Genomic DNA, 23356 nt, shown 5'->3' on the forward strand with positions numbered 1-23356 from the left:
GAGAGAGAGATCTTCCATCCACTGGTTCACTCCCCCAAATGCTTATAAGAGTCAGGGCTGAATCAGGCCAAAGCTAGGAACCAGGAACTCCATCTGGATCTCTGGAATGGCTGGCAGGGACTCAAGTACTTGGGCCATCATCTGCTTGCCGCCTGCCAGGGTGTGCATTAGCAGGAAGTTGGGTGGGAAGCCAGGGAAGTTGGGACAGAAGCCAGGCACTCCTGTATGGGCTGCAGGGGTCGCAAGCGATGGCTTCAATTGCTGTGCCACAACATTCACCCCAGCACTGTGTTTCTCATTTCCCCTTCATCCTCATAATAACCCTGCGAGGTCCTAAGAATTATTGTTGCCTCAGGGAACTGAGGCCTGGAGAGGCTGCAGTACTTGCCTGAGTGTATACAGCCGGTACGACTGTGCTGCATGCCTGGGAATGGGGGCTCCTGTTGATGGTGACCCCTTGATGACATGGTGCATGGGGGTTTCTTTACAGGGGCAGCTGGGAACTGGAGAGAATGCTTGGAGAGTCCCAGGCTGCCCCTTCCTGGCTCTGAGCCCCAGTGACCTCACAGGTGAAGGGGATAATGTGAGGACTGACTCAGACGATCCATTATGTGCCTAGCCCACCCATTAGTAAGTGCGAGGAAGATTCCTTAGGGAGAAGGTTTCACCTCTGGCCTAGGGTGGCTCCGGGGCAGGGCTGGGGAGGGTTTTTCCCCTTCACACCCCCAGACCCGTGATTCCCAGCTCTGAAGCGTGAGTCAACTAGGAACAGAAAGTACAGAGTTGGAGCAGCAGGCCAAGGGTCACCCAGAGGGAGACGACAGGTAGGGCCACGGTCTTGAGCCCTGCAGAAGGGCTTTCCTCCCCAGGAAGGCCCAGTGGGGGCTGCCTTGGCACAGTCCACGTGCCCAGGCCAGGCTAAGGGGCCGGGGTGGGAAGCTGCCCCCCGTGCTTCCCCAGGGAGGGAGAAGGAGGGCTCCTTTGCAAGCTGTGGGCTGGGGTGGGGCTGCTGGCACCCGCTGCGATGGAGGAGGAGGCCGGCTGGGTGATGAGCTGGGTGGGGGGAGCAGCGGGGTCTGCCCAGCTGGCCTCACACTGGGAGGCGGCAGAGTGTTCAGAAAGTTGGGGTTTGAGGACCCAGATCTGAGAGGGCTCTGGTTAGCGGCTGCAGCACCCGTTCTGTCCTGGGATCCCCAAAAGAGCTTCCTCTCTCAAGTAGCAGGAGGGACCCAGCCCTGGCTTCCACAGCAGCCTCAGGCGGTCGCTCAAATACACTGTCGGTGTCTACCAAGGGGATATGGGGAAGCAGGGTTCCCCCAGACGCAGTGTCTCCACCCAGGCTAGCTCCCTGATCAAACCAAGATGGAACCTGCACCACTACCACCACAACCCCCCCCCCCCGCCCTCAACCCCATGCAAATCGAGTCAACCTGTATGATTCAAGAAAGTGATGGTAGCTAAACCTGAACCTGAAACCCCAGTTGTGGGGGGCCAGCTGCTTGGTCCCCACATCTGGCCTAGATCCAGGCCCAGCAAATGCATTTCTGGGACAAATCACTGGTCAGAAAGCGGCTGCAGAGCATCCTCCAGTCAAGGCCGAACTGACCCACTCCCACTCCCACCACTCCCCTCTCCTGCAGGCCGGGGGCAGGCAGCCCTGCCCACATGGATGTGTATAGCTGCGTCGCCCAGCCTCCCCTCCCTTCCTCCAAGCCCGCTTCCTCCCTGGGCAGGCCTGCACCTGATCTTCCCCATCCCTGGACACCCAGAAGTTCAGGGACGTGTCTCCCTGAAACACTGGAATCCTACTGCTCTTTGCAGCTCTATCTGGGGGAAGAAGAAGTGGGAGGTATGGATTCCTGATGCATTTTTCTTCTGGTCTTTTTGGTTTGCAGTGCCTGCACCTACCTACAGCCCGTCGCCAGGAGCCAGTTACAGTCCAGCCCCCTACACTCCTTCACCTGCCCCTTCCTACACCCCCTCCCCTGCCCCCACCTACTCCCCTTCCCCAGCACCCACCTACACCCCCTCACCTGCCCCCAACTATAACCCTTCACCCTCAGCGGCCTACAGTGGGGGTCCCACGGAAGCTACCAGCCGGCCCCCCTGGGTGACAGATGACAGCTTCTCTCAGAAGTTCGCCCCTGGCAAGACCACTACCACTGTCAGCAAGCAGACCCTGCCACGGGGGGCCCCAGCCTACACCCCGGCAGGGCCCCAGGTGTCCCCTCTCGCCAGGGGCACCGTCCAGAGGGCTGAGCGCTTCCCAGCCAGCAGCCGAACTCCACTCTGTGGCCACTGCAACAGCATCATCCGGTATGTCCTGCTGTGTCCTGGGTGACGTGGGGAAGGCAGGGGTGTGGATGCTCGCCCATGGCAGAGAGGAAGGGGAGGTACAGGATTCAGGAGGGAGCTGCAGGCATGTCCCTCCTGCACTGTCTGGGCTGACCTCTCTGAGCTTAAGGGGTCAGGCCACCCACGTGAGGCCCATGTCCCTGCAGGGTTGGGAGGGCCCCATGAGGTCAGTTGGGAAAACTCCAGTATGGTACCTATGCCAGGAGCTACCCCTTGGGCTAAGGCCGGGTGCTGGGAATCTGGAGGCTTATGGGACATGTTGCAAGCTGGCTGACACCATGGGTTTTGACCCAGCTTTCCTTTAGAGTGGCTACTGGGTCTTTCTTGGAGATAGGCCTGTGTGGCCCCAGAGCCTTGGTGGGTATCAGCCACACTGGAATGAAAGCAAGTCACTTCATGCTTAGAAGCCAGCAGTCGTGGACAGTGCTTGTTTGCATACTGTGTGTGTGTGTGTATGTGATGAGCTCATAGGTACACGGAAAATATGTTTATTTAAAATGAAAGTAGCACATCCTCATTAAAGAAGAAATAGACAATGCAGAAAAGTAAAAGCGAGGATACAAAAAATTTGCTCACCATCCCTACAACTACATGACCTACAACTAGACTCTGGTTTGTGTCCGGGTCCCCCACTTACCAGCTCTGTGGCCTCGGATGAGCTACTTAACCACGCAGAGTCTCAGTTTCCTTGCCTGAAAATGGGCACCATCATAGCACCCACTTCTTAGGGTTGTTGGGAGGGTGAAACACGTTAACAAATGCACAGTTCTTGCATTGTACCTGGCACAGATAAACATGTAATCAGTGTTAGCTGTCAGCATCATTCTTTTTAAGATTTATTCATTTGAAAGGCAGAGTTATATATAGATAGATCTTCCATCTGCTGGTTTACTCCCCAAATGGCTTCAGTGGCTAGGGCTGAGCCACTGAAACCAGGAGCCTGAATCTCCATCCGGGTCTCCCACATGGGTGGCAAGGCCCCAGGTGCTTGGGCCGTCATCCACTGCTTTCCCAGGCACATTAGTGGGATTGGAACTGGTGCTCATACAGGATGCCAGCGTTGCAGGGGGTGACTTAATCCTCTGCATGTTCATGCGTCACCTGCCATGGACAGGTGGGACTTGTTTCCTCGTTCTCTTTCCTATGATGCAACAGGGAACGCTTTTCTGCAGGGAGCTTTCTCGGACCCTCACAGCACTGCACTGAACAGTCACGATGTCAGAGTTACTGGGTGTTACGCGTGAACACTGCTGGGGTTCTTGAAATACCTGCTCCCAGGGTTTGGAGCTGCCTTGTTCACGGCTGCCCTCTGCTTCTCTAGGGGCCCTTTCCTCGTAGCCATGGGCCGCTCCTGGCATCCGGAGGAGTTCAACTGTGCCTACTGCAAGACCTCCCTGGCAGACGTGTGCTTTGTGGAGGAGCAGAACAACGTTTACTGTGAGCGGTGTTATGAGCAGTTCTTTGCCCCACTCTGCGCCAAGTGCAATGCCAAGATCATGGGGGTAAGCGACTCTGACCCTCATCTTTGCCCATCTCCCCCAACCAGCTTCTCCTCCTCCCCCAGGATTGTGAGTTCCCATTAGGAGGCCAAGAACAGAGAGAAAGCAACTCGGGCTCTGTCCTTAGAAGGGAGTCGTTCTGCCTCCAAAGAGCCAGGGATCAAATGAACTTGAAGCAAGAGATGATTATATGCCTGCACCACATGGCTTGTGAGATGTCTGCAGAGCGAGTTATTGCTTCATGGGCCTGACCTCACCACTCACCTGAATGCGGCCTTGCCCCTCCGTGCCCCTTTGGTCAAATGGCAGGAGTAAGCTGGACCTCTCGCCTGAGGTTTATGGGAGGACCAGGGATGACAGCTTTTGTGAGAAGGCATGGAACCTGGCACGTGGCCAGTCCTCTGCTGCCCCTGGGCCTTTTCTCAGCATGCCCAGGTCCTCTCCCTCGTGGGAGACTCAGGTGGTGGCCAGGGCCTGGAGGGGGAGGCCCTCCTTTCTGTCCTGAGCGCAGGCTCTTTCCCCAGGAAGTGATGCACGCCCTGCGGCAAACATGGCACACCACCTGCTTTGTGTGTGCGGCATGCAAGAAGCCTTTCGGGAACAGCCTCTTCCACATGGAAGACGGGGAGCCCTACTGCGAGAAAGGTAGGAACAGGGAGAAGCCCTGTAGTGACGGGGGTGGGGTGGAGTTGGTGAGGGGGGACCCCCGCCTGGATCCAGCCGCACCCATTCGGCCCAGAAGCCCTTTGTTTCCGGAAGAGGGGTTTATTCTTTTTTTTGTTACATGCTGTAAGTTAACTAGGTCCCCTGCTCCCTTGAGTCCCTTTCCTGGGATGGGGGGCAGAGTCTCTGGCTTAGGGCTTACATGGATCACAAGTTGGCATCTTACAATGGCTCCGGGAACCTTTTGCAACATTTTGATCAGAGACCACCGGGTCTACTCGGAAAAGCCACGGTCCTAGGTCCTATTCTGAGCTCCTCTTCTGGCTGGCTTTGCAGCCCTGCATGAGTTACTGAACGTCTCTGAACCTCATGCTCCTCCCTGGTGAGCACCTGCCTTACAGAGCCGTGGCAAGCACGTGTGTAAAGCAGCCTGTGCCTGAAAGTCCCCCAACCCTGCTCCTGCTGTATTGGTCAGAATGCATGGTTCTGTAGGTTAGATTCCTGTCACTCCCTGAATTGAGGGTTTCTCTGGACCCTTCCATGCTGGCTGGTGTCTGATACTGCGGGGTAAATCACTGTCAATTCAGAGAGTTGGGGGTGCTGAGCATCGGCCTCTCACGCAGCCCTGTGTTCACAGCCTCCCTCTTTCAGAAGGGGCCCAGGCAACTCCAACACAGGGGAAATCAGCAGAGGGAAAGTGAGCAGCTGAGTATGAAGACTGACAGTTTGCAGTGTCTGGGGAACGAAGTTGAGGTCAGAAAGAGAAACACAGTTTACTTTAAATTCAGAACGGAGGAGTGAGTGTTGTGGAGCAGTGGGTTAAGCCACTGCCTGGGACGCCTGCATCCTAGGTCCACACCAGAATGCCTGGGATTGGGTGCCACCTCCAGTGCAGATCCAACTTCCTACTAATGCACCTTGGAGGCAGAGATGAAGGCACAAGTACTTGGCTTCTGCCACCCACGTTGGAGACCTGGATGGCATGTCTAGATCCTGGCTTCAGCCTGGTTCAGCCCTGGCTATTTTGGCCATTTGTGCAGTGACCCAGTAGATGCAATATCTATTCTTCTTTTCTCTTTCTCCCTGACATTCTGCCTTTCAAATAAACAAATCTGCTGGTTCACTCCCCAAATGGTCACAACAGCCAATGCTGGGTCAGTCTGAAGCCAGAAGTTGGGAACTCCATTCTGATCTCCCACGTGGGTGCCAGGGACCCAACCACTTGGATCTTCATCCTCTGCCTTCCCAGGCACGTTAGCAAGGAGCTGGATTGGAAGCAGAGCAGCTGGAACTCAAACCTGTGTTCCAATATGAGATGCTGGTGTCGCAAGTGGTGGCTTAACTAGCTGTGCAGCAATGCCAGCCCCAATAAATAAACCTCAAATAAATCAGAAAGGAGGAGCCATTCCATTTCCTCAAGGGAAAAAGAAAGACAAAATAAAACTTTCTCCTCCTTATATATAGTAAACTACAACAGAAATTTCTTGGGTTCTTGTACTGGTGAATTTTCTCTTTAGCTCCAAAGTTAATTGAATGACTTGAAACAAGTCACTTAGTCACTCTGTGCCTCAGTTTACATATCTGTAAAAGGGAGAAGGTAACACTGTCTTATGAGTATATTGTGTTGATTGCAATTAACGAAAGTGCTAGTCTGTCAACACAGGTTGCTGTTAGTCATTTGCTAAAAGCACTGTGGAATTCCCATCGCTTGCCATGAGCCACAGTTGGTGTCTGAAGCTTAATGAAAGAATAACAGATGTCCAACATCGCCACCGCCTCTCTCTCGAGCGCCCCCTAAAAACAATCAAGCTTCTCAGAAATGACATTTTGAGTAAGAAAGCGCAGGCAGGGGATGGCCTAGTGATACCCTGCCCTAGCCTACCTTCTGTCGCTCTAACAGAACTGCCGAGATTGGGTAATTTATACAGAAGAAAGGCTTATTTTATTTTTTATTTTTGACAGGCAGAGTGGACAGTGAGAGAGAGAGACAGAGAGAAAGGTCTTCCTTTGCCGTTGGTCCACCCTCCAATGGCCACCGCGGCCGGCGCGCTGCGGCCGGCGCACCGCGCTGATCCGATGGCAGGAGCCAGGAGCCAGGTGCTTTTCCTGGTCTCCCATGGGGTGCAGGGCCCAAGCACCTGGGCCATCCTCCACTGCACTCCCTGGCCACAGCAGAGAGCTGGCCTGGAAGAGGGGCAACCGGGACAGAATCCGGCGCCCCGACCGGGACTAGAACCCGGTGTGCCGGCGCCGCTAGGCGGAGGATTAGCCTAGTGAGCCGCGGCGCCGGCGAAAGGCTTATTTTTTAAAAAAGATTTATCTATTCACTTGAAAGTCAGAGTTACACACAGAGAGAAGGAGAGGCAGAGAGAGAGAGAGAAAGAGAGAGAGAGGGGTCTTCCATTCGCTGGTTCACTCCCCAATTGGCCACAATGGCCAGAGCTGCGCCAATCTGAAGCCAGGAGCCAGGAGCTTCTTCCAGGTCTCCTACGCGGGTGCAAGGGCCCAAGCACTTGGGTCATCTTCCACTGCTTTTCCAGGCCATAGCAGAGAGCTGGATTGGAAGTGGAGCAGCCAGGACTTGAACCAGAGCCCATATGGGATGCCAGCACTGCAGGTGGTGGCTTTACCCACTACACCACAGCGCCGGCCCCCCAAATATCTCTTTAAGACCCTACTTTCAGTTCTTATGGGTACATATCCAGAATAGGATTTCTAGCTCTTCTTGCAGCTCTGTTTTTTTGACTTTTCAAGATAACTGAACCATTTTCCATAGTGGTTGCATCATTTCATTTCAACAAGACACAAGAGTTCCAATTTCTCCACACCTTGCCAACATTTGTTACTGGTTCCTGTATCATATCATTTTTATCACTAATATGAAAGGTGCAGAAGGGAGTCCTTTTAAATCTGCAGACTGAGCCAGAGTGATAGCATCTAGGCTCAGAAGGACTTAAGTTGGCTGCAAGAAATGAGCTGACATTTTAATCTAAGATCTTCATGCAAATAAGAGAGGTGGGAGGGTCAGGCTCTCACATCTGGACCTGCACCCAGCAGTTCCCAAGCCTGCCAGGGCATCTCAATTACCCAGGGAGCTTTGAAAGTGAGAGAGGAGATAAATTCCCAGACCTATTCTCGATCTATAGAAGCAGAATTTTGTAGGGGCATCTTGCCCTGCCCGGGTGACTTTGATACCCAGTTAGGTTTGCGATGAGAAACGTTTCTGAAAGTGTGGACAGGACAAGCAGCATCCACATCACCTGAGAACTGGTTAGAAATGCAACTCTTTAGGCCCCACCCCAGAACTAGGGAATCAGAAACTCAGGGTGTGGAGGTCAGCAGCTGGGTCTTGAGAAACCCTCCACGGGATTCCAAGGTTTGAGAACCATTGCTCTAGAAAAACACCGAGCGCTCTTTCAGACAGAGCGTCTGTGACCTGATAGATGGAAAATCTTTTACAATAGCAATAAAATCCATTAAATACAAGGGTATTAATTCAATGTGGGACATAAGAGAGTTAGTCAAAGAAAATTATAAAGACCTACAGGGAGAAATAAAGGAAGAAATAAATAAACAAGGAGCTAGATTATGTTCCTGGTGGGAAAAGCCCACGCACTGGCTTAACGCAACACCAGATGCATTCTCCTTTTGTAGAATAAATGGAGTAAAAATAGCAACTTTAAAAACATATATCAGGGTCAGGCTTGTGCTAACAGTTTTTTTTTTAACATTTGCTTGTTTATTTATTTGAAAGGCAGAGTGTGAGAGAGACAGAGAGAAAAATCTTTCATCTGCTGATTTACTCCCCACCAAGTTCCTACAATAGCCAGGGCTGAGCCAGACAGAAGCCGGGAGCCAGAAATTCATCTGTGTCTTCCACGTGGGTGGCAGGTTGTGCTACCAACTTTTAAACAAAGTGACAATTGTCCAGATCATACAGAATCAAGTTTAAACAGAAAGATCAACCAGAGGATGAGACTAAACATTCCAGAAAAATATTCAAGCCATTATAAAGTTTTAATCTGTGGACAAACCAGCAGGAGAAGGAATCACTATTTACTAAGATTGTTTTAAACATTTCTTTGTTCTCATTCATCTTGTACCTGTCAAATATGTGTTGAACGTGTGCCAGTCATGACAGGGCCTCTACCCTCAATATCCTTGAGCAAATCTCTCATGTAGCATGTACATGAACAGTCAAGAGATGGTGGGTGGCGGAGTGGATATTGACAAATGGGTGGCTGGGTGGATAGAGGAAAGGAAGAAGGAAGCAAGCAAGCGAGACAGGGTGGTAGGTGGGTGGATGAATGAGTGAGTGGAAGGAAGGAAAGATGGATGGGTGGATGGTGGATGGTGGATGGATGGATGGGTGGGTAGGTAGATGGGTGGGTGGATGGATGGGTGGATGGGTGGATGGATGGATGGGTGCATGGATGGGTGCATGGATGGGTGGATGGATGGGTGGATGGATGGATAGATGGATGGGTGGATGGGTGGATGGATAGATGGATGGGTGGATGGGTGGATGGGTGGATGGGTGGGTGGATGGATGGATGGACGGATGGGTGGATGGATGGGTGGGTAGATGGATGGATGGATGGATGGGTGGATGGTGGATTGGTGGATGGATGGGTGGATGGGTAGATGGATGGGTGGATGGATGGGTGGGTAGATGGATGGATGGATGGATGGGTGGATGGTGGATGGGTGGATGGATGGGAGGATGGGTAGATGGATGGGTGAGTGGGTGGATGGATGGGTGGATGGATGGATGGGTGGGTGGATGGGTGGGTGGGTGGATGGATGGGTAGGTGGATGGATGGTGGATGGATGGATGGGTGGGTGGATGGATGGATGGGTGGGTGGATGGATGGGTGGGTGGATGGATGGATGATGGATGGGTGGATGGGTGGATGGATGGGTGGGTAGATGGGTGGATGGGTGGATAGGTGGATGATGGGTAGATCAATGGATGGATGAGTGTGTGGGTGAATGGATGGAAGAAAAGAAGGAAGGAAGGAGGTATGAATGGACGGAAGGAAGGATGGGCGGAAGGAAGAGAGGAAGGAAGGAAAGGGAAGCCCTCAGGAAGGCCATCTCTTCTCTCCTGGTTGAGGTGGGGGGATGAGTATTCCCCAGAAAGAAGCCAGGCCCAAAACCCAAAAGACTGCAGAGATCCTGGTAGAAAAAGTGGGGAGAGTTTTCCAAGCCCAAAAGGTGGTTTATACAGAGGCGTGGAAGTGTAAGAGAGAGCACAGGTGTGAGAGGGACTGCTCAGGAGCAATGACAGAGAAGTGAGTGGGGGTGCATTGCACTCTAGTACACTTGGACAGACCGAGCCGGACCCCCGCAGCGACTTCCTGAAGGAGTCAACCCTGTTTTCTCAGCTCCGGGGAGGTGATGCACTTGTGCCTGGTGAAGAACTTAGGTACTCTGTCATGATACAGTATAAGCTAAGAGGAGAAGCCGTACATTGGAAAAAGTAAGCAAGATGCAAGTGCAGCTTTTCAAAGCCCAGTGGCAAGTAGATGAGGAGCTGGAGACAGCATACAGTCCTGCGCGGAAGATGAACTCCGGAGTCCCCCAGGCCTGCCGCTGCTCCTGCTATCTAGAGTGATGGAGCCTCCCCAGCGAGTTTTCTCGTCTTTCCGGTGGGCCGGTCCTCTCTCCACAGAGCTGCTGTGAGGATTAACCAAGAAGCAGTAGGCACTCGAATCCCAGCTCCCCACCGTCCTTTCATTCCTTGGGAAGACTTTCAGAGAGGAACCAACGGGCTTGCTGGTGTGCGCCGAGCACTTCAGGCACATTATCCGATTCCACCTGCTCCGCGGGTCTGGTTCTGTAGTTATTCTCATGATAAGACGGGCACATCGAGGCCCTGAGAAGTTAGATGACGTGGCCTGGTTTTGAACAATTCCTTCACCGAGCCGGGGTTGAGCCCAGCCCTTCTTTCTGCACCAGCACAAGGGGGTGACTAACTCCAGGGCAGATGATTGGGAACAGGGGAGAGAAATCAGTCCTATAACAGAGTTTTTTGTCTGTGAGATGCCAAACCACTCATTGGGCTTCACTCACTGGGCCCCAGCCTTTGACTGGGGGGTGTCCTGGCCTTGGGTCCGTGTGGCTGGGCTGCTCCTCCCTGCCTGCCTGGGAGCCTGCTCCTCACTCTGCCTTTCTTTGCAGACTATATCAATCTGTTCAGCACCAAGTGTCATGGCTGCGATTTCCCTGTGGAGGCTGGTGACAAGTTCATCGAAGCGCTGGGGCATACCTGGCATGACACCTGCTTCATCTGTGCGGTATGAGAATCGAGCAGGAGGGAGTAAGGGGGTGAGGGTGCGAGTGGGGGTGGGGAGGGAGGCGATGACCAACTCTTGACATCTCTTGCAACTCCTGCACTCTGTTAGGGATTTTTAATGTGTCTGCTTCTTTAAAAATTTTTATTTATCTATTTTATTTGAAAGGAGGAAAGGGAGAGGCAGAGACAAGAAAGACAGAGATCTCCCATCTGCTGGTTTACTCCCCAAGTGCCCATAACTGATGGGGCTGGACCAGGCCATAGCCAGGTGTTGGGGATTCAATTCAGATCTCCCATGTGGGACCCGAGCACTTGGGCCATCACCTGCTGCTTCCAAGGGCGCACATTAGCAGGAAGCATGCATGGGAAGCAGAGCTAGGACTTGAACCCAGGCACTCGAATATGGAATGTGGGCCTCCCATGTGGCGTCTTAACCACTGTGCCAAATGCCCACCCCTCTGATCATTTTTAAGGGCTGGCAAATATTATGATGCCTTGATATGTCCGTGAAACAAAGTTTCACTACTAATCACTATTTATAAACCAGTGTTGCCTTGTTACTTTCCATTTCATTGTGGACAACAGAACGTTCTAGGATTTGGCAAACCAAGAAGCTTGTCTCAGCAGCAAAGCTCCTGATAGGGCAGCAAATGGTGCCTGGTTTGCAAGGAGGGCAGGTGGCTTCCTATGGTTACACATTGCTTCAGGTACAAATGATTTAAAGATTTCCCTCCCAATTTTCACCATGAACACTAACTGGTATAAGGTCTCTCTCTCTCTTTTGATGTTTTATTTATATATTTGAAAGGCAGAGTGACAGAAAGAGCAAGAGACAGAGAATCTTCCATCCACTGGTTCACTCCCCAAATGGCTACAATGGCTGGGCCTGGGCCAGACTGAAACCAAGAGCCAGAAACTCCATCTGGGTCTCCCACGTTGGGTGGCAGGGGCTCAAGCTCTCGGGCTGTCTTTTCCCAGGCACATTAACAGGGAGCTGAATCAGAAGCAGAGCAGCTGGGACTCCAGCCTATGCTCTGATATGAGACACTGGCATCGCAAGCAGCAGCTTAACCCCCTGCACCACAATGCCAGCCCCCAAAGGTTTCTCTTGATAGAACCTTTAGAAAGTAAGACCGAGTATCAGTTTATTTTCCTCACTTGTCCTGCTGCTGATATACAGCTGTCAGGAAATGAGCCCTGGGTTAACTATTAACTGCGTGCGAATTATTTCTGCTGAACAGCTGGGTCATTCTCACCATGAGATTGGCATTTTCCTTCTGAGGACTTTGGGCTGGGGTGTGGGGAGAACCCAACAGTGAGCCTACTGACACGTAGACTCTGGGTTGGAGGGGGATCGTCATTCCCGATAAAGCCCATCTCTAAATCGTATTTGGGAAAATTCATGTGCTACTACGGGTTTTTAAGTTAGTTAACTTCTTTATTTGAGACAAAGACAGCCCTCATCCATTGTTAATTCCCCAAATGCCTGCACCAGTTAGGACTGGGCTAGACTGAAGCTGGGAGCTAGGAAGTCAATCCAAGTCTCCCACATGGGTGGCAGGGACCCAAGTACTTGAGTCATCATCTGACACTTCCCAAGGTGCACATGGGCTGGAGGTGGGCATTGGAAACAGGGCTGGGACATGAACCCAGGCACTCATATATGGGATACAGATGCCCCAACCAGGGCCTTAGCAGCTAGGCCAGATGCCTGGCCCCTACTATTTTATTTTTGACCAGAGTTGCCCATGATAATTTTCAGGAATGTACAAAATATTTTTAATTAAATTAATCAATTGATTTAAGAGGAAGAGAGGGAGCTCCTCGATCTACTGGTTCAATCCCCAAATGCCTGCGACAGCTGGGGCTGGACTGAGGCTGGAGCCGGGAACTGGGAGCTCATCAAGTTTCCCACATGAGTGGCAAGAACCCAGTTACTTGAGCCATCACTGCTGCCTCCCAGGATCTCCACTAGCAGGAAGCTGGAGTCAGGAGTCAGAGCTGGGACTCAAACTCTATGTTGGACACCAGCATCTGAACCACCTGGCTAAGCACTGACTCCACCTGTGCAGTTTAAACTTGAATAATCCATGGAAGACTTAGGACATAAGACAACCCCAGTCACAGAGTCTGCCGCCGCTTACCTTTGGTCCCACACTTCCCTCTGCCCCCACCATTCATGAGATGCGTGGTAATCACTCTCTGCATTGTTTTGTGAAGGCCGCCATGACGACCTAAGGCTTAAGCCACAGTTCAGAAGCCCTGGAACCCTAAACCGGGGTGCTGACCAGGGCACTGCGCGCTCTCCTGGCTTCTGGTGGTCTCCTTGGCCTGCAGCTGCATAATTCCCGTTTCTGCCTGTCATCATGTGCTGGCTCCTGCTTTGTGTCTTTGGCCTTCTCTGCATGCGTGTCTGTCTCTGTGTGCTGCTCTTAGGAGGCCACTGGTCCTAACAAGTGAGGGAGCCATCACGTTCCATCTCAATTCACATCTTACTTACATCTACAAAGACTCTGTTTCCAAGTAGGTCACTGCTATGTCCCCGTGCTGGGAAAGCTACAGATACTGGGGGTTAGGGCTTCAACATATGCATTTTGAGGGACACATTCAACCCCTTAACACTCCAATTTTCTAGCTCTTTGAACAGATTTCCGGTTGCCTTTTAGGGTCCTTGAAGTATCTCTCCTCCAGCATGGTGGAGAGATAAATACTCTGGCTTTGGGGTTGTTCCCTGCAGAGCTACAGCCCAGCCAGGCAGAGCATAGGATTCTCTGGCCCTTACATTCAAGCCATGGCTTGTCTGATCCTGAGACACTGCCTGCAAGTCTGGTCTCCCACCTTCTAGAAGGATCCAAGAGACTTGGCAGAGATCCAGGAAGACAAAGGCATCGATGAGCTGTTGTCCAAGGGCAGATGGATGAGAAGGCTGTGCTGCGTGGAGAGGGAGCTGTGGCAAAGATGAGCCTGGGCCTGCTCCCTGGAGCCAGCTCTGTTGGGCTGAGAGTGCCAACAGCATCCGTCCTAGAGAGAGACCACAGAGGCAGGCACTACAGCTGGGGTGGTTCCGGCTGATTTCATAAGTAAGCTCCAGAGACCTGGAGCCAGTCAGGGGAGGGAGGCCTATAGCACTGCCCAGCAGACCCACCCACCTGGCCGTAGAGCCTGAGGGATTGCGTCATGCCTGCTATCTATCTGCATCAGGTAGGCTGGCGTCTCCTCCGCCTGGAACCACCTTGCCCCTTGGGGCACCATGCTGCGCACGAATCCCTGGGGGTCCCTGCTCTCAGCCTGATCCTACCCATTCGTTAGCCACCTCTGAGGCTCTTCTCTCTCCTCCTTCAGTCCCCCATCACCCTCCCCAGTCTGAATCATCAGGAAGTTCTCACAAGCAGCCAGCTCTGTCCCAGACCAGGGCAGCTCTTTGCCGACTCTCTCCAGGGCTTCCTTTCTGTCTTCCTGGAGTTAGATCTGGGGCATCCACCTTCTCAGACTTGTCTCCCCGTTGTCACCGGCAGTCAGATGCCGCCGTGAGAGCCTGGTGTGTCACTCAGCTTTTCGTTGCTATAATGAAATGCCCAAGACAGGCTGGCTTTGCAAAGCAAAGAGGTTTATCTGACACAGTTCTGGAGGTTCAAAGGCATGGCCCTGGCATCAGGGGTCCTTCCTTGGCTGCATCACGTCAAGAGAGATGGCAGTCGAGGGAGCCCATGTGTGGGGAGTGAGGGAACTGAAACCAGACAGGGAGCAAGAGAGGGACCCGGGAGGACGAGGCTGAGGCTTTTCTAACAGGCTCTTTCAGGAAGTAGCCAGACCGAGCAAGAACCAGCCTAATCCCTTTAGAGGTCAGGCTGCTAATTGACCTGACTTCCATCAGGCTCCACCTCTTCAAGGTCCCGTCACCTTCCAATGTCACCATGCTGGGGACCAGGCATCAAGGGTATGGACCCTTGAGGGACAAACCACATGCACCCATAGCACCTGGTCATACTCAGCGTCACGGCATGCACCTGCGGTGTTTTCAGACCCTTTCCAGCTGTTTGGCTCCCAGGTGCTGCTGGCAGCCCTGTGTGAGCCCGGATACGACCTCCCCAGCTGTACCAGCAGGGACTTGCACCTGGGGCCTTCAGTGCCCCTCTCCTTTCCAGTTCTCTTGGGCTGAACCTGTGCTCACTGACACCTGCTCAGCTCAGCTCAGAAGGATGATTTCCCTGTCACCGCTGCTGCCCCAAAGTGGGGACTCCACCTGCACCACTCCTTCTGATGGCAGCACAGCGCATATGCCCTCATGGTGGTCTAACACACTCAGAGGGCTCCCTCTGTGCAAACCGTTAAGTCAGAGTGGTTTCATATAAACACGGCCCCCGTCTGCTCGGAGCTCTGAGAAAAATCAGCATAGGCCTGAAGTCTTATAGACCTGGACAGAGTCAGTCTGTCTTTCTTTCTTTCTTTCTTTCTTTCTTTCCCTCTCTCTCTCTCTCTCTCTCTCTCTCTCTCTCTCTCTCTCTCTCTCTCTTTCTTTCTTTCTTTCTTTCCCTCTCTCTCTCTCTCTCTCTTTCTCTTTCTCTCTCTCTTTCTTTAATTAATTTATTTATTCAAAAGACAGAGTTACAGAGAGGCAGAGAGAGGTCTTCCATCTGCTGGTTCACTCCCCAGATGGCCGCAACGACCATCTGAAGCCAGGAGCCAGAAGATTCTTCTGGGTCTCCCACGTGGGTGCAAGGGCCCAAGGACTTGGGCCATCTTCCTCTGCTTTCCCAGGCCATAGCAGAGAGCTGGATTGGAAGTGGAGCAGCCAGGATTTGAACCGGCGCCCATATGGGATGCCAGCGCTGCAGGCGGCAGCTTTACCTGCTATGCCACAGTGCTGGCCCCTGGACAGGGAATCTTACCTCTGCATGTTATTACATCTGTGATATAAGCAAGACATTTGGACTGAGTCCAGCTTTTCCACTGTGAAATGTGGTAAAGGCACATCTTACCCTCTAAGGTCTTTAAGATTGTGAATAGAGAGTATCTAGCATTCTGCTTGTGCCACGGTGGCCTCAGAAGATCCCTGGGCCAGCATTGTGGTGCAGTGGGTTAATCTGTCACCTGCTATACTAGCATCATGTGGGCACCAGTTTGTGCCCTGGCTGCTCTACTTCCAATCCAGCTTCCTGCTAATGCATCTGGAAAGGCAGTGGAAGATGGCCCAAGTCCTTGGGTCCCTGCCACCATTGTAGGAGACCTGGATGGAGTTCCAGGCTCCTGGCTTCAGCCTGACCCAGCCTTGGCTGTTGTGGCCATTTGGGGAGTGAACTAGAGGACGGAAAATCTCTTTCCTTCCTTGTTTCTCTATAAGTCTGCCTTTCAAATGAATAAAATAAATCCTTAAAAAAAGAGAAATATTAGTTTCCTTCTCTTGAGATGTTTCCAGCCTCAAACTGCATTCTTAGGTTGTCATCAGGGGGTATATAATTTTGTCTCTTTTTTTCATATAATGTTTTCCTGCACAGATTTTTCCATATTTGATTTATCCTTTTTCATGGTGACATTCTATTGGGAAAATGCTCCATAAAAACTTAATCATCTCCCTTTTAAGAGAAATTTGAGATAACTTTCTTTCCTTTTAAAATTTTATTTTATTTTATTTTATTTATTTATTTTGACAGGCAGAGTGGACAGTGAGAGAGAGAGACAGAGAGAAAGGTCTTCCTTTGCCGTTGGTTCACCCTCCAATGGCCGGCGCGCTGTGGCCGGCGCACCGCGCTGATCCGATGGCAGGAGCCAGGTGCTTATCCTGGTCTCCCATGGGGCGCAGGGCCCAAGCACTTGGGTCATCCTCCACTGCACTCCCTGGCCACAGCAGAGAGCTGGCCTGGAAGAGGGGCAACCGGGACAGAATCCGGTGCCCCGACCGGGACTAGAACCCGGTGTGCTGGCGCCGCAAGGCAGAGGATTAGCCTAGTGAGCCGCGGTGCCAGCTCCTTTTAAAATTTTTTAAAAGATTTATTTATTTATTTGAAAGTCAGAGTTACACACACAGAGAAGGAGAGGCAGAGAGAGGGAGAGAGAGAGAGGTCTTCCATCCATTGGTTCACCCCCCAGTTGGCCACAATGGCTGGAGCTGCACCGATCCAAAGCCAGGAACCAGGAGCTTCTTTCAGGTCTCCCACACAGGTTCAGGGGCCCAAGGACTTGGGCCATACTGCTTTCCTAGGCCATACCAGAGAGTTGCATTGGAAGTGGAGCAGCCGGGATGTGAACCAGCGCCCATATGGGATTGCTGGCACTGCAGGCGGCGGCTTTACCTGCTAGCCACAGTGCTGGCCCCTCCTTTTAAATTTTTTGAAGTTTAGTAATTTTTTTTTGAAAAGGAGAGAGAACAAGAGAGACTGAGAAAGATTTATCACCCACTGATTCACTCCCCAAATGCCTTCAATAGCCAATGCTGGGCCAGACCAAAGCCAGGAGCCTGGAACTCAGTCCAGGTCCCCATGTGAATGGCAGAGACCCAAGAACTTGAGCATCATCTGCTGTCCCCCGAGGTGTGCATTAGCAGGGAGCTAAAATCAGAAGTGGATCCAGGACTTGAACCCAGGCACTCCGATATCGGGTACAGGTGCCTGCCCCAATTTTCATATGTTGAACACACATTGCTTTCTCCTTCTATGGAGTAGTTTCTGCAAGATAAAATTTTCCAGGGTGGCATTACAAGGTTATAGGATGGGCATATCTGATGACCCTTGTTCAGTGTGGCCACATCCCCTACAGAACACCCGATTCACCTGACCCTAGCAGTGCACATACAGGCTCATTCCCTTTTGTCATTGCTGAATTTTGATAGATGTCTTTTTTTTTCTTCCACTTTTTACTTGAATTGTGGCAGGTTAAAGGTGACAAGCCATTGAAGTTTTTTGTCTTACTCATTTTGCTAGATTTATAAGTATCTAGTGGTATCTCAGGGACGTTTTATTTTATTTTTTAATTATTAGTGAGGATAATTTTTTCTGATCTATTTGCTAGCTTACTGAAGAGACTTTCTTTAGATGTTAATCTGCCTGTGGGTGCTGACTTGTGAATTTGCACTGTTTCTTAGACATTTTAGATGGCATGGATCAATCATCTTCAACATATACCACCAAGTGTAATTCATTCATTTGAGTTTTATTCTGTGTTCTTCTTTGGAAGTATTCACTTTTAAATAGTCTGACCACATACTCTGCTTTAGTCATTAAGAATTTATAATGGGGAGGGGGTGGCAGGCATTTGACTTAGCAGTTAAGACACTGTTTAAGACATTCACATCCCATATTGGAGTTTCTAGGTTTGAGTCCCGACTTCCTTCCTGGTTTTAGTTTCCTGCTAATGTGGACCCTGGGAGGCAGCAGGGGATGGTTCATTGAGTTCCTGCCATTCATGTGGGAGATCTGGATGGAGTTCCCAGCTCCTGGCTTTGACCTGGTCTAAGTCCAGCCATTGCGGGCATTGGGGGAGTAAACCAGGAGATGGGTATATATATATTATACACACACACACACCTTTCTCTGAAATTGAAAGAACAAGAATTTGTCGTGGGAGCACAGGCCGCTGCCCTTTCTCTGGGCTGGCTGTGAGTGACAGTGCATTTCCTTAAAGGGGTGACTGAAATCCTCCGCTCACGTCCCCCACCCCCGCACCGTGCACCCTCAAGGCCCCTCTCACGCCGCTCTGTTCTCTGTCCCAGGTCTGCCACGTGAACCTGGAGGGGCAGCCGTTCTACTCCAAGAAGGACAAGCCGCTGTGCAAGAAGCATGCTCACGCCATCAACGTGTAGGAGCCGAGGGTGTCCCATGCGGGCGAGGCTCGCAGCTGCTCCTGCTGCTGGCAACCGTGGATTCGGAGGCTGATGTTTCTTTTTGGGGGAAAGGGAAGGAGGAAGCGATTGAGCCCTTTTGAAGTATAATTTTAGTCCTCTCTTCTGTACACAGATCGTGTATTTGCATAGTTCAGACTAGAAGCCAAATGAACATTCTCCACCAAACTAGCAATTAATCCAAGACGGGGGTTGTACTTCAAACGTGTAGGACAGAATTCCAAGAACTCAAAAGTGAAAAACTAAAAGCGACTTTCCCAGAGCGATGCCGCAGTTCCCTGCATCCCCTGCCTGGGGACCCAGCTCAGTGCGTGTGGGAGACTCCTAGCGTTCTGCGGAGTTTCTCTCTCTCTCTCTCTCTCTCTCTCTCTCTCTCTCTCTCTCTCTCTCTCGGAGGTCCTCTGGCAAACAGGACCCAGTGCCAAACCCTGGCTGCAGGGTATTTTTAGAGCCATAGCTGAGAGCTTGCTAGCTAAGCCCCATCGGGCTTTCCTCGCCAAAAAAGGAAGTGTTATTCCCCGACTGGCGTCATGGAACGACCTCTGCGCATTGGACCTCAGACCCCGCACGGACTGGAGAAGTTGGAAAGGGAGCCCAGGCATCCGCAGAGCTGTCCTCGGGGGTCCGCTGGGCAGCTGACCGGAGCTCTCACTCCCTGGGCGTGAGATACCCACGGTCCCCCGCTCCGTGAGGCTTTGCACCCATTTGAATTGTGCTGGGGAGGGTGAAATTGGCTTTCTCCAGTCTGGCTTTGCAGTGGGTGAGAGGACATTTGCCAAAGGCTCGGGGTTCTGTTTGGCCTTTGTTGTGCTTTGAGAGGTTCCTGAGCGGGAGTGTCCCCTGCATGCATTTCACACACCCCCAGTCTGACTGCTCCCCCGTAACATCCACCTCAGCACCCCACGCCCACTCCGCGACAGGCTGAGTGGCCTGTGGATAAGCAGAGCGAGACAGTGTCCCGGACAGGGATGATGCCAGAAGAGGCCAAACCGTGCCAGACCCTGGGTCGGGAAAGAGCTCCCTGACTTCCTGCCAACTTGAGCGAGAACAAAGGAGCGGGCAGAACCTGCAGGGCCGCGCCGGCCTCTGCACAGGTCTATGTGTGACCGTGGCAGCTGCTGGAAGGAAAGGAGGGACTGACAGCCCCCACGGTGACCATTTTGGCCTGTGTGTTGGAAGCGTGCGCGGTGATTTTGGTCTGTGTTGGAGCACACAGGGGGGCCGGCGTGAGCTCCTTGCCTGTAGGGGTGCCCATCTGAGGTGGGTAAGTGTCTCCCCGCGGCCCGAGCTGCCATCCTGGTTGGGAAGCGCTGTTAGCACCCCTGCAGCAGGCCGAGTACGTGGATACGTGGAGGTGTCTCATTGGAGCACAGCACTTGGCCGCGCTGCCCACTCACTGCTGCTCTCTCCTCGCTCCAGTTTTGGACTTTTTTTTTTTTTTTGTCTTTGCACGTTTGAAATGTTTTACCGGAATGCATTAGAACTCTGTGTTTCATTTCTGAGAACTGTGGCTTCCAGGAGACTGCCAGCCTACCTAGGTGGGCTGTGTCCCTAGTGGAAGCCTGCCTTTTTTTTTTTTTTTTTTTTTTTTTTTGACAAATGTGAAGCCACCAGCCTCCCCCAGGAAGCCCCTGAAAGCTCTTGGTGGACATAAACAGTTCCCACCCCAGGGCCCTTCCTTACATTTGAGGAAGTGAAAGCTAAGCACGGGGCACTGCCTTGGGATTTGTCGGGAGAGGCACACAAACACCTTGAAGCAGCCTCTGATTTTTGGAAAGGTCAAAGACACGGGCATGAGGAGGTTGCAGACTGTGCAAGGGCTCTAGGTGGGTTTTCTCCAAAAATAATCTGTTAAATGCTCAGAGCCTACTCTTGAGTCAAGAAGAAAACCATCCCCTAGAGTTTCCAACATCTCTTTTTAAAGGTCATGCAACCCACACGCCCCAACACACACACACACACACACACACACCCCTCCACACCATCATTTAAAAAAAAAATACACGCTCCTTAAAAAGCAAGCCGAGCTATCTCACAGGGTAGCTTCACCCAAGTCCTTTCTCGCATCAGTGTTTCCAGTGTCTGAGAGCTGAAGTGGATTCCGCCGAACCCTTGTTTACTAAAGAAACAAACAAAGCATTTGAAAGGTAGCAGGAACAGGAAGTAGTTCTGAGTGTGGTTCGCTCGGTGTCTGAGTCTGTTGTGTCGTCGGGATGAAGGTGGTCTTCAAGTTGACATCACGGAAGTCCCGCAGCACCAAACGCCCGTTCTTAGTGGTCGGAGGTGGGGAGAGTGCTTGGGATCTGCAAGTCTCCTCACTGTTGACATGAATTTAGCATTTATAAACATTAACTTTTTGCAACTGAGTGACTTGTTGCTGCACTGTGTTAGGAATCTAGCTTTTATAATGTTAACTTTTCAACCCATGCACTCTTGTTTTGGAATTTTTTTTGGATTTTTTTTTTTGGCCAAGATTTCAGAAGTGGAATGTAGCACATTAGAGGTGTATGCTAAAAGATTTTTGCATGTTTTTTTTTCCTTTTGCTCGTGTGAATTCTACTTTTTAGCAAAATAAAACCCCAAAAAGGATGTGCAAGTGCGGAGTTTGCTGTGTCAAGTTTTTTTCACGTGACATGGGAAGCAGCTTACTTCTACATGGCCACAGATAAAAGTTGGAGACAAAACAAAGCATCCCAGTAGAAGATGACTTTTCTGGTGCTCAACAGAGGTTGAATCTCCTTTATAAAACAAGGAGGCATGTGGGAATAGTGCAGGTGTTTGGCGTGCAAAGGGGATTTACCAGATGAATAATGAACTGAAGACCAGGCCTTGCCTCACAGGGGTGTACTTTAAAGTATAAGGAACATGGAATTGAAAGATAAATTTATTTGGGGGCAAAAAAAATGTCTTGGAAATCCATGCATCCTCTTATGTTTGGAAAGTTTTGTTTGGTGACCTACTTGGTGGGCAAATATTTCAGATTGATTTATTTTCATTGTGCTCTAAATGGCTTCATTTCTTTAAAAGCTGCTGCATTTCCTTCCATATCATTAGTTTTCAAGCAAGCTGAGAATGAAATCCTCTGGTGGCATTTTTTTTTTTTTTAGTAAATAATGAAGATCCTTAGGAAAACCAATTCATTCTTTTTCAAGGCATTCTGTTTCTAGGCCTTACTTCCAAATAAAGAGCAAAATATCTTAATGTTTAATTTTTAGCACCTGACTCAGATTTTGAACGTGCAGTGGAATTACCAATAGAAATAAAACCTTGTTGTGTTAGTGCTTCTTAAAGCTTACAGCAATTTTTTAAACAGCTCATGATGAAAAAACCCTCCTTGAGTTGGAGCATTTAAAGTTGGAAGGGGTCTAAACAGGTGTCTAGGTCTTTTCCAGATGTGGGAACAAAGCCTGGAAAGGGACAGTGGATTCCACCAAACACACAAACCTCTTGGGAGGCAGCAGGTGCCAGGAATCAACGTGGGCTTTGCCTTGATAAGGCCGGGCCTCAGTTGGAGGCTATTTAATACCACCTGAGTGGTGCTGGGAGCGTCTCTCTAAGCCTGTTTATCTACCTGAAAATGGAGGTAATAGCATCTGCCTATAGATCCCTCTTTTTTGAGAGCCAAATGCAAGAAGTTCTGGAAGAAAATTTGCAGTACCAGTGCTGGTTATTATTGCCAAGCGTAGAGTGGAGTGGGAACACAAAGCTCTCGTTCCTACTTCATTTTCCCAACTCCTCCGCCGAAGAGTCGCTGGGAAAATCAGCAGAGATAATCAGTAATACAGGTGGCCCAGAAAGATGAACCAGAGGAATCAGAATTTGCACCAGAGTTTCTGCACTCTTCACTGAGGACCAGAGGGCAGCATGGAAGTGGCTCATTTACTCTTTCAACAAATGCTCACTGAGCACCTACTAGGTGCCATCCGGCGCTCTGGATACTGAGAATACGACGTGAGTATAATACATCAAACAAAACAAAAACCCCTCTGCTCTCGCGGCATTTAGGAGGGCTGGTATCCACAAATCAAGAGGGATAACTGACGTGTCAGATTGGTTCTAAGGAGAAATATTTTGACTATTTCATACTGCACTAGGGGCAGGCATTTGGCTTAGCAGTTAAGATGCTGGTTGAGGCATTCGTGTCCCACATTGGAGCGCCTGGGCTCGATGCCTGGCTCCAGCTCCTGACTCCAGGAGCGTACCCTGCGAGCCAACAGGTGATGGTTCAAGTACTTGGGTGCCCTGGTTTCCAACTTTAGCCTCAACCCAGTCTCAGCCATTGAAGATGGGCGTGAACAAATAGATGGGAGTGCTCTCTTGCTCGCTCGCCCTCTGGACTTGGACTCATTAATGATAATGGCATGCACAGAGAACGGGTTCTGAATGCAGTACACTCGGGGCCATAACTGCATAAGCTGTTCACCCTAAAGATCTGCAATGCACAAAAGCAAGCTGTATGAGTCCTCGGTCCCTCAACAAAGCTGTTTAATTTATGTGAGCACAGAATATGGAGCTCGAGTTTGGAAACACTGCCTGAAGTATCAGTTTAGGCTTTCCTGGGACAATCCCAATGTCCAATAATCTCTCCCTGGGTTCCACTCATATACACTGAAGCCATTCAGACAACCCGGGCAGCACCGATGCTCCTCAGTGTGCAATGGGGTCACACCCTGACAAACCCATCCTAAGTTGAAAATGTACGGAATG

At 51.0% G+C, this 23356-nt stretch overlaps 1 protein-coding gene across 8 annotated transcripts in view; it reads left to right on the forward strand.

Annotated features, from left to right (window-relative positions):
- Positions 1-21245, forward strand: part of LDB3 (LIM domain binding 3) — a 62187-nt gene extending 40942 nt beyond the window's left edge. For all 8 annotated transcript variants that reach the window (XM_089313601.1, XM_002718353.6, XM_002718354.6 and 5 more), the window contains 5 exons: positions 1896-2316; positions 3677-3857; positions 4379-4499; positions 10701-10816; positions 18521-21245. In XM_089313601.1, coding sequence (XP_089169727.1) covers positions 1896-2316; positions 3677-3857; positions 4379-4499; positions 10701-10816; positions 18521-18610 — 929 coding nt within the window. In that variant the 3' untranslated portion in view covers positions 18611-21245. The remainder of the gene's footprint in view (positions 1-1895; positions 2317-3676; positions 3858-4378; positions 4500-10700; positions 10817-18520) is intronic.
- The last annotated feature ends 2111 nt before the right edge of the window (positions 21246-23356 follow it).

Source organism: Oryctolagus cuniculus, chromosome 15 (assembly GCF_051225735.1).
Source record: "Oryctolagus cuniculus isolate XC-2025 breed Fujian yellow rabbit chromosome 15, ASM5122573v1, whole genome shotgun sequence".
Taxonomy (NCBI): Eukaryota; Metazoa; Chordata; class Mammalia; order Lagomorpha; family Leporidae; genus Oryctolagus; species Oryctolagus cuniculus.